This window comes from Syzygium oleosum, unplaced genomic scaffold (assembly GCF_021117445.2).
Source record: "Syzygium oleosum isolate NSW1041296 unplaced genomic scaffold, Sole_v2.1 Sole_v2.11, whole genome shotgun sequence".
NCBI classification, from domain to species: domain Eukaryota; kingdom Viridiplantae; phylum Streptophyta; class Magnoliopsida; order Myrtales; family Myrtaceae; genus Syzygium; species Syzygium oleosum.
The window spans coordinates 1,579,670-1,598,485 of NW_026607495.1; the positions used below are offsets into that span (position 1 = coordinate 1,579,670).

Below are 18,816 nucleotides of genomic sequence, written 5' to 3' on the forward strand. Positions count from 1 at the left end.
CAAATTGACCCATTAACCCGTTTATGATTTATTTATCGCAATGTAATTTTTTGACCCATACCCGACCCGACCCATATCCAACCCATACCCGATCGACCCATATTGCTAAAACACTTCCATATTTAATTAAATATAGGAAAATTCATACCCAAACCGAAATGAGAGTGCGGAGTGAGTGAGGAAATGAGTGAGGCGAGAGATCGTTGAGTTTAAATCGCTTGTAAACTCATTTATAACCAATTTACGACCCATTTAACACCAATATAAAACTTCTACCCATTTATGACCCATTTACTAAATATAACTAACTCATTTATGACCCATTTACTAATATATAGGTTACGAAATGGGTTTATGATCCATTTTGATAGGTCTAAAAATTATCAGAAATATTTTTAACAAAATCAAACAGGTTAAAATTTATTTTATTTTTAATGGATATTTATGTATGAACTTACCTTTTTTTTTTTCTAAAATGAGGAAGTTACCAAAAACGGTAAGAAGATGGCTAATGTAATCACTCGGATATGCAACGACGATTTGAAAAAGGCGTCAACAAATCGCGTCCTCGTTCAACGATTTGAAATCCGCCACCCTTATCGACGGCCACGATCTCCCGAGCACGCGAAGTCGAGATAGTCAACATTCTCTACGGCCATGATTCGTTCCGCGGCACGCGCGTATCTAGGGGCGCGCTGCAGCGGATCCTCCTCCTCCTCGCTTGAAGGAAGAGGAAGATAGAGAGAGAGAGAGAGAGGGAGAGAGAAAGGAGACGCCCCAGAAACAGACGGAATCCGTTCGTTCGTTCGTTCGTTCGTTCGCACGGCGAGAAGAGAGCGAGCCGCCGCCCCCCCTCACGCCCGCCGCGCCGGAATCCTCACCGGAGCCTCCCCGATCCGGCCGCCGCCGAGCCGAACCCGATCCGCCGCCCGTCCATGGAGGGAGTCGGGGCGCGACTCGGCCGGTCCTCCACCCGGTACGGCCCCGCCACGGTGTTCACCGGCCCGGTGAGGAGGTGGAAGAAGAAGTGGGTCCACGTCCCCCCGTCCAGCAGCGCCGCCGTCTCGAACGGCGTCGGTGGCGGCCTGAACGGCTCGGCCGCGGCGGCGGCGGCGAACGGCGGCAACGCGTCGCATCTGGTTCTGTACAAGTGGACTCCGATTACGCAGAGCGGCAATACCAACGGCGGCGGCGGCGGCGGTGGCGGCGGCAACGGTAACACTGGTAGCAACGGTGTTGATAAGAGCTCCGTGAACAGCGACGCTGCCGCGGAGGAGCCGCCGCGGCGTAAATTCAAGTACATTCCGGTATGGATGCGGCAGATCGCTGCATAAGTGTAGTTTTGTTGTTCGGTGCTTTTGTGTGTTTGATTTTTCTGTGAAAAGTTACGAATTGATGGGAGACAGAAAATTTCGCATGCCTTCATGTAGCTGCATTCTTATTGTAAATGAGTTTCACGTCAAAATCTCAAATGGAAATCGCCTGATATCTTCTGTCAAAATTAGCTGAAAAGTAAGAAATTTCGTGTTTATGCTGATAGACAAGGAGGACATGTATGTTTTTGTTGGGTAATTTGAAACTTTACCTCTTTCTTTTAGGATTTATGTCGGTGTTAGTTGATCAGTATTCCTGTGAGATTGTCCGAAAATGTTGATGGACTAGTTGCAACCATACATTTTATTCTCTTGGTTTTGATTGTTGGAGTGGTTGGTTGACAGTAGTTGTAGTTTAAATTTTACAATGAGGTTGGATCATCATACTGGACACATAGGTGTAGACTAGTGATGGGTTAACAATGGGAGAAAGTGCAAATACATATTGACTTGATGTGTACGAATTGGTTGGTTAAGGTTTGGATTTAGAAGACTGACAAAGAAAGGTGACTTGAGTCTGTGTTCTTATTGTTTTTCTGGGGACCAAGGAAAAATGTCGTTATATAAGCTAGATGAGGAAAGACCGAGACGTCAATGGAGCACATGTAACAAATTAGGCATCCAAAGCGTTAACCATCAGTGTTCTAAAGAAACGGTTGTACTAGTGACGTCAAAGCTTGATTTAAGGTATAGGCGATGTCAAAGAAAGTAGAGAAAATTCCCCCTTTTTTGTGGAGAAAGCAAGACGCTTGAGTTATACTGGAATATACTAGTCTTACTATAATGACAATGATTTTACGATCATGAGCACATTGGTTCTCATTTTTCTGCGTCCGTGTTTAATCTCTTGGCATGTTGAGGACAAATTACTTCGATGTCTGATTATGCTCTATTTTCTCTATTTTTACTGGTAACATGATACTTCTGATTTTACTTGATCTATAAAAGTTTTTTACCTATTTCGTGCTTATGTGTGTGTGAAATTAGGTGCTGTCGGATGAATGTTATGCAATTATTGTAATCTTCCAAGGAACTCTATGTCTGGTAGTGAGTACATGGAAACGGGATTCTTTGCTGACAGTTATGGAATGGAAACACCATGATTACAGAGAGTGGTCCCTTTGGGGCTTTGCATTATCGCAAAAGGAAATACCTGTGGCTTTCCAGTTTATTTTGGGCAACTCACAGCCAGTGAAAGCATATAGTGTTTGGACCAAAAATAAAAGTATACAAAATAGACACTCCTCATCAGAAGTCAAAACTTTGGTAGATAGGGATCTCAGCATGCACTATAGACGCTCCTCACCAGAAATAAAAATTTCGGTAGATAGGGATCTCATAAAGCTTCGTTCCTCACTGGTTTCTTAATGGAGTCATAGGTACTAGATCTTGTTGGAGATAATGCTTCAAATCCTCAGATCTCTTTGAAGGATCTCAAGTTTTATGACAAGGCATTCTAAAGGGGAGGTATGTGCGTTACTGGTTGCTTCAGAATGACTGTAATGATCATATTGGACAAAATTATTTGAGCAGTTACATCTAGGAAGAAGTATGAGTTATTCTTGAAGGATCATATGAGTCTCTTCTAACGTTCCTTTTGTGGGAAGCATCATCTACATGGATAGCTGATACCATTGAGGAAGTTGATAAGCCATAGTTATGCCTAGAAGTTGTGCGAAATTGGCGATAAATCAGTTAAACTCCACAATTACACCAGTTATGGGTGAAGCAGCCTGAGACTTTAATTATTCAACCATTGTTACTTTACCAGATTGTCGGTTGAGTAGATAAGATTTCATGATTATACTTGATTTCATGTACACCATTTTCTTTTCCCTAGACAATGAAAATGAACTGGATAGTAGATCACCAGGGAAGTGAACAATGACTCACCATTTTGTTGACAGAATATTCGGCAGATAAATTAGTTGGCCAAACTTATTGTGACTGTGTTGGGTGACTGCCAATCTCCTGCTAGTCAACCACATAGCCTCTGCTCCATTTCAACTGAAAGTGTCTCCAATAATAATCGAATTCTCTCAACCAACACCACTAAAACCCCATCCTACTTCTTGTCAGTTAAAATTTAAAACGCATTTGCAGGAATATCGAACCTAATTTACCAAGTGAATGTTTTTTAAATATGAAGAGTTTGTTGACAAAGAAAAGTAAAGTAAGAGGTGAAAGGGGTAGAGCCATATTGTTGCAATGAGTGGCAGTGTCTTTGGGCTTTTTCCTTATAAGTTGGGGCTATTATTAGGAGTCAGTATTTTCAATTGGAATGATAGAACCCAAGTTTTGATCATTGTCTCTTGTTTTGACTGTTGTTTCCTGCGCTCAATCATCCTTAATATGCTACTGGCCCAACCGAAGTTCCTCTTTTGATGAAATATAACTTTTGGCATTTAAATTTAGATAGAATGAAATTTGTTGTTGTTATTGCAGTTATCATTTTTTGAGCAGGAAACGATTGATGAGTGTAACAAAGCATGAGATTTAATAAGAAACTAGTGAGACCACTGACTTGCTAGGCACATATTTACCATTTGAGTGATTTTAATACATTACAAGAGACACTGATTTTGAACATCCAATTTTCCATTTCAAAGCTGAGCATTTTCCAGGGCAATGAAGATGTTCTTTAATTTTTCCTGGTAAAGAATAGGGAGACGTCTTAGCAAAATTCATGCTGCAAATACCATGCAGAAGCTGGTTTTAATCATTGTAAAGGAGGGCTTTGTGAAGACCAATTTTCTGCAAATTATTTTATTGTGCTTGTGTTGTGGGATTGCGTGTGGATGATTTTAGCTTTCTTTGTCAAGTCAGATTGCTTTACTGGAAGAAGAGAAAGATGAGGATGTAGAAATTAATGCTGCAGAAGATGTTGATGATGAAGGAAAGCCAAGTGAAAACGATCTTAGTTCAGTTGAACCAAACAACAAGAGTGGTGGTTCTGATGAAAAACCAGACATCAATAATATACCAATGGAAGTGAGTGAGGTAACATGTTATGACCATCTTGTCCTTGTTTCTTTTTTCTATCTTCTTGGTTTATCCTTTAAAGGACTAATTTCAGGAAGGATAGACTTCACCTGGACGTTTCATGTCAGTTTGTAACATGTATTTTTTCTGCTTGATCAAGCAAGGTTATTTGTTTCACCCATTTCTTTGTAATCCTTCTAGGACTGAGTTCGTCAATTTGTGCCAAGAGAAAAAGAAAGAGTTGCATCAGTCAGTTTAGGCTTCCTTATCAGGTTCTCGGATACTATGCAGTGACTCATAAACTTGTAAAAATAGGTGTGGTCAGTTTTCCCTTCCTGTTGATGCAACAGCCATCTCTGCGGATTAATACCGTGTTTCTTGTCTTCTCTAGTAGACTCAAAATTTGTGTACATATTTTGTACAATATAAACATGTTTGTTTTCTTTTTTGCTTTGTATGTACCTCTCAGGATGATAACAAAGGGGTACGGCAAGATCTCAATGAGAGCACTCTAGATTTGAGTTTGAGCTTCAAGGCAGGTGAAGGGAACCATGATGTGGATTGAAAGTAAGACCAAACAGTGGATTGGCAGTTCAGGAAGATGTGATGCAACATATCATCTGCAGTTTTCATCGACGCAAAGAGAGAAAGCAGAGGTTTCTTTCCTTTGCGGACCCAAGCACGAGTCTACAGGACTTCCATTTTTACATGAGCTGTCAGTCTTCAACTCTGGCCTTTAACCCAACTTATCCTGAGTTCTTGATCATTCTGATCAGTCCGGGCGGACGCTGTGTTTAATTTAGTTGCTAAACATTGATTTGCATCTATTCTTTGAGTCTGGAACTTGCTGGAGATGCTAACTTAAATATTAGTGGAACGAGATGCATAGTGAAACTCTTAACACAGTGATACCTTTGCACCGTGTTTCTTTTCAAAAGAAATTCAAGGATTTCATCTCAAATGTGCAAAGCGAGTTGTGTTTTTTCTCTGATTATAGGGCAATGCCGACTTGCCATCACAAAAGTTGGGAATGATTCGATTTTGCCTTGATCTTAGTTTTTCGGAACCTTTGAAACTTGTGCTAGCTTTCCTTTTCCCCTTTTCCTTTTCCTTTTGGTAGTCTTGGGCTCTGCTTCCTTCTTCAGACGCCTATACTGTCTATACAACAGTCGCAGAAACTTGTGAGCAAAGCTTTGATGTTGCGTCTTTTCTGTTGTCATCCATGGAATGATGAAGTTATTGTCAAAATCCGTACTTGGTGTTGATGAACTGGACCCTTTTAGTTTCCTTCCGGTGAAAGGATCCAATTCAATTGAGTTGGGGTTAATTGGAGATTGACCCTTTTTTCTGGTAAAGGGGCCCATTGCTGATTGTCTCCATCCTTCAGAGCTTCCCAGCTGGATTCCAAGCATTTTCTTTTCTCTGTCTCTCTCTTCCATGTAGCAAGAGAGTAGATCTTGCCATTCCAAACGAATTGTTGATCTTACGACGTTGCGATCATCGCCCTAATTGCATGCATTATGAAACACAATCTACAATGTAAATTGTAGTAAGACTGATATACAAAACTAAGTTACTCGGTGATTTAAACATACTCTTGTCAGATACTGAATAAGACCAACTTGCTTACATGTTCACTGTAATTAGGCCACAAAAGTTGGTTTTGTAAACCAACCACTAAGCACCTAGCGTTACTCAAGCTAATAGTATAACTACCAAAACTGCATAATTTAAATCGTCTACGGTGTACGGATCTATCTGGTGGTCGAGGGATGGGTTGATTCTTTGCTGAACCCACCTAGTTGTTGCCGAACAATGACATTAACTTTCCTCGTGATTGGAAACTCACACTAATTTCACCATGCGTGGTCACCACGATCAATTGGGCTGCCATTCATAAAATCTCATTCATGTAATAACAGGAAATTCATTCGTAAAGAGACAGAGCATACATAACCATAGCGTAAGGTTGAAGTTCGAGAACCAAGATTCTACCGATCAATAATTCAAGATTGATCCAATTTACATCCGTGATATCGAGACATGTTGCCTTTCGGGTTAAGCTACATCCCATGAATCGTAAAACATAATCTTGGAAGTCAAAACAGAGATGGCAACACACAAAAGAATCTCAAGTTCTCAACCCTAGGCCAAAGGAAGAGCTCTTCCAAGATGGCCCAGGAAAGGTAGCAGGTCCCAGAGCGGAAGGGGAAATAGTCTAAAACCAGCTAAACAACAAGCTAAACCAGAGAGCCATCCCAGGGGAATCTATGCCCTTTTAGAAAATGCCGTCCTCTGATCTGACCAGCCTCCTCATCACCGTCAATTCAGCAGAAAGAGAGGACACAGACATTGGTGCAGATAGGGACTGATCACTGTGCTGTTTGGTCCCACTCCGTCTCTGCACCTATTCCCCCTTAACCACACCTCTCTTCTTTACTCAAAAACACACGCAGAGACACCACTGGTTTTTCCTCGACTCACCTCCATCTCCCGCCATCCAAGGCCTGAGTCCCATGTTTGAGATTTGTGTCCTGAACTGTTTCTGAGGATTGGGGGAGGGATGTGATCTTTGTGTCCCTTTCCTAAGTTGCAACTAGGGGTGATCGGTTCCAGAGTGGGTTGGGTCCAGACCTGGAACCTGAAACCAACCCTGTTATAACCAGTTCCCAATTTTTGGAACCTGAAACCATGTTTTCCCTGGACCCTGTTTTGGAGCCGACCCTGTTTTTCCGATCCGATTTCAGGGTTTACCCAAGGACCTGTTTTTTCTTTTTGTTCCTTTTTCCAGTTTCATTTTTTTCCAGCAAAATAATATAGGTATCAATGAAACGATTTAAAGTAAAAGATGAATAACAAAAATTACTATCCGCCAAAAGTAACAATCCCCAAAATGAGCAAGTGAAATTACAATACATTAAAATCAACAATCCAAAAGCACTATGTGGTAAGACATAGTCTAATCGCATAAATATTTAAGAGTCACATTTCCAGGGAATTGTTCAACATGTTTAGCTCTTTATTTTGTGCCATGATGGGAGAACTCCTCACTTCTATTTCCGAATGAAATATCCTGAAAGAAAAATCAAGAGACTTACCAGTAAAGCATCTGCTCTCACTAGAGAAATGTCTATATATCTCATGTGAATCACACAATATTTAAAAGACTTTAAGGGCCGTGCTGTTTCGCTCGTAGTTGTGAAACAGATCCCAATATTAAATCAGAAACCGGTTCTAAAACCAGTGAAGTAGGGTAACGTGATCTAGGGTTTTTACTTTTTTTTTACATTATCTCAAAACCGGTTCGTGTTGGTTTTTACTTGGAACCGGAAACAGGACCGATTCTAATCGGTTCCCAAAAAATGGAACCGGTACCTGGACCGGTTCTTGTTAGAACCGGTTCCCGAACCTGTTTTTCGGGTGGGTCGGTCCGGTTTCCGGGTAAACCCGGTCCGGTTGCACACCCCTAGTTGCAACTCATTAGATTTTAGGGATAACAACACAAACGGTAAGTGAATCTTGACTCATGTGTAACGTCATTTATAAACTTTTAATTTGGGTAACGTGGTACATGAACTTTGGTCCGATGTACAATACTGTCACTAGATTTTTGATTTGTTTAATGTGATCTATGAACTATTGTAAATATTCAATATAGTCCTTATGCTGTATGAAAATGTTTAAAAATTCAGAGACCATATTAAATATTGAACCGGGACTACATTGCATATATTAAAAATTGAGGGACGGCATTGCACATTGGATAAAAGTTTATAGACCACATTAAACAAATTAAAAGTTCAGAGTTGACATTGTACACCGAATCAAAATTCATGAACCGTTTATGCCATTTTCCCTACATTTTTACATGTTAAATACTCTAAACCATTATTTGCAAAGATCTGGCGATGACTGAGGCCAAGATGGAATAACTCGTGCTCGCTCGAGATGTGCAATCGAATTATTCCACCATTTTGCATTTACTAAGGTGTCGGATGTCCGACACGACAATACTAACAAGAATAAATTACGGAAGTAGCATGTTTCTCGCGTGGATAAAGAAGGAAAATAAAAAAACATTTAAAACGTTTTTTTGCCTATGGAATCCTATCTTATACGATATTAGAAAAACATGTCTTTTAACCTTTCCATTTGGAATTTCTTAGCTTTGCGGCTGATTAATATTCGCATAAATTAAGTTTGACATTGCTATTATTCCGGCCTTAAAATAATATTTGTAAGGGTAACATAAAATAATGAATATATGTTGTCACGATATATATTCCGTTTAGTGAGTTTGGACACTTTTTACCTCAACTTTCCATTTAACAAGAAGGCGATATTTGTTATTGAAAAACACAGTCTATGAAAAGACTTAAAAAGTTTCAATTTGCGATGGAGTTCGAAACATATTTATTTTTTGCATTTAGTCAAAACTATGCGTTGCATCCATAACTGAAAAGTACACTTATGTTCCGTTTATTTGGTGAAAAATGAATTATTTGGAAAACATTTTTGAATGAATGAAAAAAAAATTCGTTGTACATGCAAATATTTAGATATAAATTAATTATTGATTATGAAAATATTTTTTTATTGACTAATTATTTCAAGTGACACAAACGATTATTTTTAGAAAAATATTTTTTTAAATCATTATTTTTCGTCAAATAAATGGATTTATTAGCAACTTATATATATATTGCAATAAAGAGGGGGGAGGACGGGTTTGGTGACTTGTCACCATAGAGGGCACCTTCAAAGTTCGAAATATTTAATGGTGCAAGGTGGCATTTGAAGACCAAAGTTGACTTGGGAAAGGACTTTAATGTAGTAATAGCACACCAATTGAGAGAGATGAGAGTGTGTGTGTGCGTGTGTGATTTGCATGGACAAGTTGGCATTCGACGACCAAAGTCGACTTGGGAAAGGACTTTAATGTAGCAGAAGGGGATGAATTGAGAGATGAGGAGAGAGTATGTGTGTTCACATATCTAACGTCCAAGAATGTACCATATGAGCATCTCGTGACATCGATTGACGAGATGAGTAATTAAGCACTTCTATAATCTCTCGAGAGGTCAATCCCGATCGTTATCGTCTATCTAAATGTCCATTAATCAAAAACTTTTGAAGTATTCGTGAGATAGTACACCATATTTAGACATTATGATTAGACGAATTTGGATATGACTCGTTATAAAGGGAATCGCCTCCCGTAAGGATTGTGTTCTCTTTCAACAAATGATTAGTGGAAACTTTGCTCTTGGTCAACATATGTGATTTGCAAATTTCTTAAAAAAGATTTCGAACTAAAATGACCATTAACCTCACAAATTAAAAACAAAAACCGACTAATCTCTCTCTTGCGCCAGTTTATAGTGATGGCAACGATGTAATCAATATACGGGATCTCGGGTTACATTTTCTCCCATCCCTCTGGTTATGCTTTTAGGCTAATTTGGTAATCTGTATTTCTAGCCATCTTAAAATTGGATAAAATAGAATATGAAATTCAAGGTTTTTGCTATATCCTTTCCATTATTTGATGAATCGCAGCAATAAAGTAAGATGTTTTCATATATTAACTGCATATCAGTTTAAATGAATTCAAAAATGCACAAATAATGATAGTAAGAATCTCTTGCGATTTACTACAAAAGACAATCACAAAAGCACGAATGGAGACAATCTCCGGCAATCAATATGTGATTATTATAGGATATAAATCTTAACCAGCAAATGAGCTTGTTGTGGTATTCCAAAACTACAGGTTCGACCACAACAAGAAATGTAAACGGGCTACAATGACATTGACGAGATGGAATAGCCAGCGAAGTCAAATTTAGTAAGAGAGAGCAAGCATGACCATTTACCTTTGCAATTCCGAAAAACATAGAGTTTCGACTTTATCGCTGCTTTCGCGAAGCTTCAACATGAACTAGAAAGCTGCGGAGGAGAAGAAGGTTTGACCGTCTCAACATTTTCGTGAAGCTTCGGCATAAACTAAAGAGTTATGTAGGAGCTGTGAAGTTCAACGGGAACAAGAGTTATAGGGGTAAAAGGGTAGGGTTTTCTTAAAAATCCCGTTGTCTCTCATTTTTCGAGAACTAGAAAGATCATTTCAAGTTTGAATTTTTTTCATTTAAAATTTGGGTTCTTCTACTTCATTTTTATTTACTTATTTTTTAAATATTTTCCCTCCTTTTTAAAATTTTCCTTCCATCATTCCTTAATTAAAAAATTGTTAGATAATAAACTACACCTTTATACCTAAAATACTAATAGACCTAAAACATGCAACAATTATAAGTATATATATATATGTGTGTGTATATATATACATTTATTATTGATTATAGACTAGAAAGAAATTCAATTATATAAAGAAAAATAAAAATAAATAAAAAATGAATTTTTTTTGCTATTTTTATTTGTTTTTAGAATTTAAATACAATTTATATCGTTATTATTTTTAAATAAATTTTTTATTCGAGAAAAATAACTTTTGTAGCATGGACATAAGAAATCTCATCTATCTTATCCCTCACCTGTGATACATTTATCCAAGTTATTTCCCTTTTATATCTGGCACTATCTTGTCTTGGACAAGAACCAAACACAAGATAAAATAAATCTCATCTATCTTGTGTTCACCATGACTATCGAACATAACCTCAATTAATAGGTGACAAAATATGATTATTCCTCACGTGCAAATTAATATATATCTAAATATTCGTGATATTTATATGTTTATAACCTACCAATCGAAAGAGCAGATAGAAAAAATGTCATTTTATCAAGGATAAAGGAAATACGACTCTATATGTAATCCATGTTAAAATTTTCATGTGGATCACATTAACCACGCAATTCATCAATCGCAAATTAGTGGGGAGAGTTCCTTTCAAGTTTCAAGTATGATAGGAGAAAAGCATATGATACAAAACAACGAGAACAAATTAAAGAACACAAAGCCAACATTACCATAGTCCAAGATGTAACCTTTGGAAACCCTAATCCAAAGTATAGTTTATTTCATCAGTATCTAGAAAATATACCTATGTACATAATATAAAATGTAAAGAATCTAACCCCAAATTAATGAGAAAAAGAGGAAGAAAGTTCTTGACTCTCTCTCTCTCTCTCTCTCTCTTCTGGGTGTAAATTTGGAGATAATAAAAGCAAGAAAGCCTCGTTCATCAACCCTTCAAAGTCCAAGAAGATCAAGAAAGCATCATCATCCTCCCTCTTGAACAGCAGATAAGACTTTCCACCCTCCTCTCCTTCCTCCATCACTCCCCATCGGCCAGAATCCATCCCCCACCATGAGGAAGCTCTACCGCAGATCGGTCACCGTCCACCCCTCCCCGCCGCCGCCCATCTCCGACCACAACCACCTCCTCTCCCTCCTCCCCGCCGCCATCCTCGCCCTCACCGCCGCCCTCTCCCCTCAGGACAGGGAGGTCCTGGCCTACCTCATCTCCGGCAACAACAGCTACTTCAGCAACAGCCGCGGCAAGAGCAAGGGCAGCAACTGCGACCACCCGGCTTGCTTCACCTGCGACTGCTTCCGGTGCTACATGAGCTACTGGGTCAGGTGGGACTCGTCCCCGAACCGCCAGCTCATACACGAGATCATCGATGCCTTCGAGGACGGGCTGGTGCTCAAGAACAAGAACAACCACAGGAGCGTGAAGGGCAAGAACGGCAGGGACAGGAGGAGGAGATCAGGGCTCGGTGCCGAGCCCGCCGAGTCGAAGCGGCCCGAGTCGAGCCCGGCCAAGAACGAGCCGGGCGATAAGATGGAAGAGGCGAACCCCAGCAGCGGCGGCGGCGGCGGCGGCGAGGTTGGTGGCGGTGGAGAGGAAGAGCTGGAGAAAGGGTCGGTGAGGAGGCTGGTGAGCTTCATCGGAGAGAGGATATGGGGTGTCTGGAATTGATCTTCGGAGGAAAAACGAAGTGGAAATTAACAATCTTGCTCAAGGTTTTTTGCCTTTCCTCTATCACTCACTCACTACGAGCCCAAGGTAGCGAGTGTTCTACCGTTTCCTCCTCCTTTTTTTCCTTTTTGGTTTCAAATTCTGTATATATCATCCTTTGCTCTTTGCAATGTAAGAAAAGAATGGAAAGCTGTTAATCAACTAATCTCCCCTCTCTCGGTTGTCTCTGCTAATCTCACGCCAACTTTGCTGAAGATGAAGCTGAAGCTGATTGCTTTTCTTGGCCTTTTGGGTCATTTTCTCTTCTCAGAAATGAAGTTGCAGAATCTGTAGTGGAGGTTGTTCTTTTTTTTTATTTTTTCCTTTTATAGCTTAAGATAAGATCTCGGGTCGTCCTTTCTTAGGCCGGTCGCGGCGGATGAGTCGCCTCGCTAGGTGGCGGGTCGCCCCCCTCCCCCCGCACTCGAGTGAGATCGGGAGGCGTTGCCACCGAGGAGATTCGAACTCAGCACCAGCTGCGCGGTCGAAAAGCGGGATCCGACCACCGAGGCAACACACCCGGATAGGATTTTTCCTGTTACAGGTGGTTCTCTTTTTGTTCTGTTGAAGTGTTGCAGTTTCAAAGATGGGGGGGTCAGCTTACCATGTTTCCTTCCCTTAACTTTCAATCTTGGCAACAGGTTGAGTTTAGTTGCAAGATTGAAGTGATAATCTAACTCAGATGGAGACATTAGCAAAGTTAATTAAACAGACAGATTACCTAAGCAGGCGATTTCTCATTAGTGGGGTTCAGTCAAAGCAATCAAATTTAATTCAAATGAAATCTTAGATTTCTGAAGACAGATTTAATTTTGTGCCTGTGCACATCTTTTTTGACGCATGTGGGGAGACCAAGAACAACAGTTTTATTATCGTTTAGACCATTGAAGTTCTTCTCAGGCGGGTCTTTATAGCTGCTGCTGCTGCTGCCGCTAATATAATTTAGTGGCCTTTAAACGGTGCCGTTTCAAGGGGTGGGTCTCCGAATCTCGAGGCTCCTGTCTGGGAAGACGGGTGGGCCCCCCCCCCGGGCGCTCTGGTTTTTGTCGTCACGTGGAAGGGGGGAGGGGGTTGTGTGCGCAAAACGCCGTGCCGTTGTGTGTCTGCGAAGGAGAGACCGTTTCTGGGCGCACTTGAAGTTTGGGAAATTAATTTCGGTATATTAATGCGCTGGCCCCCAGAAAAATAAATAATAATAATAATGAGTTTGAAATGTTAATAAAATATATTTGCTAAAGTATGCTTAGCATAGTAATTGCTTGTTTTTGTTAAATGTTAATTATGCATTTAAAAAAAATGTTAATTATGCATTTTTTTAACGAAAAATGTTAGTTTTTTTAAATGTTAATTAATTGCATTTTTTTGACCCAAAAAAAGTGTTAATTATGCATTGAGGGGTCTTTGTGGTAAGACCACTTTGTCTAATTAAAAGGGTTCTTGTGTGTTTCTTTTTAATTTAATTTAATTTTTTTTTGGCTTCGATTAAAGCAAAGTATGTTTTTATAAAAGGAGGGGGCGTGGGGTGGTCCAATCCAAACTCCAAGGCCACACTCTTAACTCCTTTCCGTTGTTTTCCAAGAGCATCTTATTCTATGCTTTTCCCCGGCGTGTAATTATTATCACCGGCGCATCTATTAAAGCATCTCACGTCACTTGCTTATAGGATTTCAATGCGTTTCTTGCCTCATCGGTCTTTCGAGTTCGTTTTTCTCGATATGATATCGGAGTCGGATTCCACCCCAGATTTATTTCTTGTGCGAGGCTCTCCTTTCGCTAATTTCACGGATCATTAATTATTGGTTTCTCCAATTTTGCAGAATGGAATGATTTATTAAGTAAATTACCTGGATAATAATTTTTGCGGAATTGAAGTGACAAGCGCACTCAAAAAAAAGAAGAAAGAACTATGAATGACATGGATTTTCGTTTTAAAATAGACAAAAAAAGAAATTCAAGTCGTCGGAATTCTAAAATTAAGGAAACTTTAAAAAAACAAGATTCATTCTTTTTAGATAAACCAATCTCAACATAAGATAATAATTTGTCCCCATACAAATTTTTTTCAATAATATTGAAAAGATCATTGACCAAAAAAATTATGAAAAGATTAATTAATTAATCGCCCTTTTTAGGAAATTTCACACTCTTGTCTTATTACCTTTTTTCTCTTCTCCTCCTCCTCTTCATCACTCCCCATAAAAAAGGTGCAAGTGTCTAATCGGAAAAAAGATCACGAGCATCTTGGAATTGCGCAATTAAGGTTTTACTTTCTGTTGGGGGCAATCGAGTTCATTGAATGTCCTAATCAATAATTGCGTGTACGAGTTTTGCGGGGACAATTGGCGGAAGTCTCGGAGACCAATTGAGGAAGAAATTACTATACTTTTGATTAATTTCATGGATTAAATATCATAGGCAAGTACTATGCGTGATGTATGTATTGAAGCTTCTCGTTCTTGTACTTCTTTATTCGATATAATTTGATGGGGTTAGTATAAGTCTAGATGATAGTTTTGGACATGGAATTCCCGTTAGACTTTTAATTGTCGAGTCGACGCTTTCGGTAGTCCCTTGATATGTGAAATGAGTGTGTTGGTTTTGACATCGGTGATCGGATTGGAATTCCAAAGTGGTATAAGGCCAAATTGGGAAAATTTGCCAAAACCGATAGAAATAGAAAAAAAAATAGTACAAAAGATTGAACATGACAATTCGGTTTGATTTTCAAAATGCCGATGGAATAATAATACTTTACACTGATCGATCCATATTGGAAATAGCTTTCTAGGATTGTGGTTTTCGATTATCTAACACCAGATTGAATTCACATTCACGAGCTAGTTAAAAATAAGCCATCCGTGTTCCAAACAAGGAATGCAAATTTACTTGCTTGTGACCAGATCTAAAAAATTGCGTTGCGTGGTGTAGGCAGCGAGCAGACCCGCTGATTTTGACAGTATAAAGTCTCAATTATCTTACCACTTAACCGAATTGAGAGAATTATTACAAAAAAAACATAAAGCTATTGTAGGGAAATCAATTCAGTCATTAACCTTTCAATTTGGCCAGTTTAGTTAAGCTTTTGGACGATTTCCTAATGTAATCGTTTTGGCTAATTTTGGCTAGAAATCACTAACGCGAACGCCGATCGACCATTCTACACGGTATGGCCGGCACTGATGTGTTTAATTTTTGTAATTTTTCTAAATTTGTTCTTTTTCTTTCCTTTTTCCCTTCACCGATTCGTGGCCTTAATGGTGGCCGGCGGAAGTAGTCAGCCATAGGCGAGGGTGTTGCGACCCTCGCCGGATCTAGGAAAGGGGCCATGAGCCCTCACTGTGATGGGCTTCGAGCTTTGGGCCGCAATGCCCTAACTTATTGTCGGCAAGGGTTGCCGACCTACAGTCGAAAATAAAAGAAAAGAAAAAATGAAAAAAAAAATTAGAATTTTTTAAAAAATTACAAAAATTGTCCACACCGATTGTCCGGTGTTCATGCTAGTGGTTTCTAGGATAATTGACCAGAAGCATTATATTAAAATATTTATGATTAAATTAGCAAATCAAATAGGAAAGGTTCACTACACACTTTGGACTTTGGAGTGTGCAAACTTTTGGATCGTCCCTTCTCGAGGAACTCATTGATGTCCTAACATGGTGTGCAACAAACACAAAGGTCAGTGCTTCATCATTGTCATTATTACTGCATTTGAGGTTGAATCATGAGGGCATTAAAGGAATCAATTCACCTTTTAATGAGTTAGATTACATTGATTGATGCCCTCCCATTAGGTCAATGGCATCATCATCGTTTTTCTCCATCTAATTAAGATTCAAAACGTGGAAAAAAAAAAAAAGAAATTTAGAGAATCATCATGCATTGTACATTTGAATCCTGGTGAATTATGTTAGACAATTTTCCATAAACTAAAGAAAAAAAATGTTAAATAGGAATATATATAACGCTTCCATTTTTTTTTTGGAATTACTTCTTAATTCCATAACATTTTCCTTTTAATGCATTTTCCTTTTAATGGGATGCTTTTATTATTTCTGCAAGAAAGAAAAAAAAAATGCTTGCTTGCTAAGCAAACTCTAATTTCCAACTAATTAAACTCTTCAAAACATTAAACGATTTGTACAGTTCTTGAATTGAACGCTTCAAAGATTAGTACATTGAACAACATAAATACAGTTATCAATCTCATGAAGCTTTTGTGGCGATCAAATATATAGTGCGACGATAATAACTAGAGTTAATCGAAATTATTTGCATAATCACGTTCCGACGTCGCGTTGGAGAGACCCCAATTCGGAAGTCTAGACTCAACCGTTTTTCACATGCAAAAGAATATACGTCCTATCGGTGTCTCGGTAAGTCATCTAAGTAACGCAATTGGCGTTCTCTTTTGAACATTCTGAAGTAGAAAAGGATCGGCAGACTTCTTTCATTCCCGGATTAGCTTGCGACAAGTCCTAGCATTACTAAACGGCGATACGTCTCGACGACGATATCCTCGATAAGTACCCGCATATTATAACTACGGTTTCGTAAGTAAAAATATACCTAAACCATGGAGTTATCGATTTGGAACTTCCTTTCTTTTCGTTGCCGAAGTTGGAATTGACTTTGTCACGAGCTGAGATCACGACGATTCCTTTGAACTGCGAACCAAGTCAAAAGTCAACAAGCAAAAAGAAAATACATGGAAATGAGGCTGAGAACGTCGTACTTCGTAGCTTCATCTGCTTGTTTCGTTCTGGTTAATGTCACGATCTGCGAAAGGGACTACGATCTTTCTCGGGCACCAAAACGAGGTTGTCTTGACCAAGTCCTTGAGCACCTAGGAAACTCACCATGCAATTTTCTAAGATTATGACGTATTACCCGCATTGATCCATCACCTTGAAAGCAACATTTCAATTGGAGTTGCCGGGTCAATGCGATTCTTAGAGGTCGATCACACACATATAGACCTGAGAATCACCATAATATATTGGTATATGAATTCTCCCGACGAGCTAGTCGGGTCTACTAGACGAAAACGTCACCGACGGGGACATCGTGAATTGGTCCGAGCGCATTTGAACGAGTCCTTTGTGGTACCAAAGACGTTTGCGTCGAGTTTTACTGAATTCGAATGACCATCGCGATCATCGATTGTGTTGACATGCCCAGATGACCCGCTTTTGGCTAAACCATTTTACTACGTGACCTAATGTTATATCATATTTTTTGGTGTACTGTCAGCCCGCACCAAGGTATAGTGGTAGATAAGTTCATATGTGTATATTAATTAATTTGAACATAAATCGAGTGGATTGATGTTTCAAGGAAAATGAGATTAAATTTGACATGGGTTGTTAATCACTCAAAGTGCATGAAAGATTTTCCTTATCTTGGTACTTAATGTCATATCTATGTTAGTGGTGGTAGGAGTGGACTGACATGATTTGGCTTTGATAATTAGGCCAATTGCTAATAACACATTTTCGATGTTCGCATGATGTGATATCTCAAATCCTTTTTATCCGCTAGGCTACACGCACTTCTGTAATTCGATCGAATACAGGTCATTCACATCGAGAATCCAAGATCCCGAGGCGAGCGATAGATCGCTCACGGCCTTTCTCCAGTAGGTCTCACCAAGCATGGACAGAACCTCATGCTTCACGATTCTTGAAGCGCAAAATCTCATATGTCTTGTCAATCGGGATACTTCATTGGGATAATCAAATAAAGATCTACTTTTTTGCTGCTTCTTTTTGAGTGCGGTATACTCGTACTGATCCTGAGGTGAGCAATAGATCGCTCGCGCCTTTCTCTGATAGGTCTCACCAAGTATGAACCGAACCTCATGCTTCACGATTCTTGAAGCGCAAAATTTCGGCTGTCTTGTCAACCAGGATAGTTCATTGGATAATCAAACAAAGATCTACTTTTTTGCTGCTTCTTTTTTAGTGCGGTATAGTACTGAGTAGTATGAGTGGATACTACTAATCTTGGACCACTGACTTTCTGTGACCTGCCAATTGCCATAAAGAGAAACCATCACTGGCTCGTTTGCCCTTCAGAAGTGCTCCTAAATTAGTCCTCAATTCCTCTGGCTCAAAGCAATCTGACAAAGCTTATGGTTAGGCAGAGACATGTGAAAGTTGTGCAAGCTGATTTGATTACTAGCTTGACCAAGTTCCTAGCTCACGAAACTTTCAAATTCTCTTCTCTAATCGAAAGAGAAGCCAAAATTGCAGAGGTGATTCATTGGAGGGGAATGCATGCCTCACCCTGATTGGCACTCTTTGACTAGACCCTCTTTAAGATACTCACAAATTTTCCTCTTAATGATGAACAAACGAGGAGTGACATGAAAGAAATGGGGTAGGTTTCGTCGGGTTTTGCTCATCAAAATCGGAGTCAACACTGGTGGGTAGTTAAGGTTGACGGATTACACTAATTAGACAGAGGCTCTCCTGCTG

The 18,816-nt window shown here is 39.5% G+C and overlaps 2 protein-coding genes across 3 annotated transcripts; both read left to right on the top strand.

The window, feature by feature from the left end:
* The first annotated feature begins 760 nt into the window (after positions 1-760).
* LOC115689309 (uncharacterized) lies at positions 761-5,316 on the top strand. 2 transcript variants are annotated; one of them, XR_008817598.1, is made up of 4 exons: positions 761-1,307; positions 4,200-4,373; positions 4,557-4,670; positions 4,825-5,316. XR_008817598.1 is itself a non-coding variant. In XM_030615317.2 (3 exons), exons 1-3 carry the CDS (start codon positions 936-938, stop codon positions 4,918-4,920), a joined length of 642 nt encoding a protein of 213 aa, XP_030471177.1. In that variant the 5' UTR covers positions 771-935; the 3' UTR covers positions 4,921-5,316. The 2 variants fall into 2 exon arrangements, 1 of the variants encoding a protein (XP_030471177.1); XM_030615317.2 differs by lacking the exon at positions 4,557-4,670 and having other exon boundaries at positions 771-1,307.
* Positions 5,317-11,486: 6,170 nt separating this feature from the next.
* LOC115689311 (uncharacterized) lies at positions 11,487-12,506 on the top strand. The gene has a single exon (XM_030615319.2). The coding sequence runs from the start codon at positions 11,687-11,689 to the stop codon at positions 12,299-12,301; it is 615 nt and encodes a 204-aa protein (XP_030471179.2). The 5' UTR covers positions 11,487-11,686; the 3' UTR covers positions 12,302-12,506.
* The last annotated feature ends 6,310 nt before the right edge of the window (positions 12,507-18,816 follow it).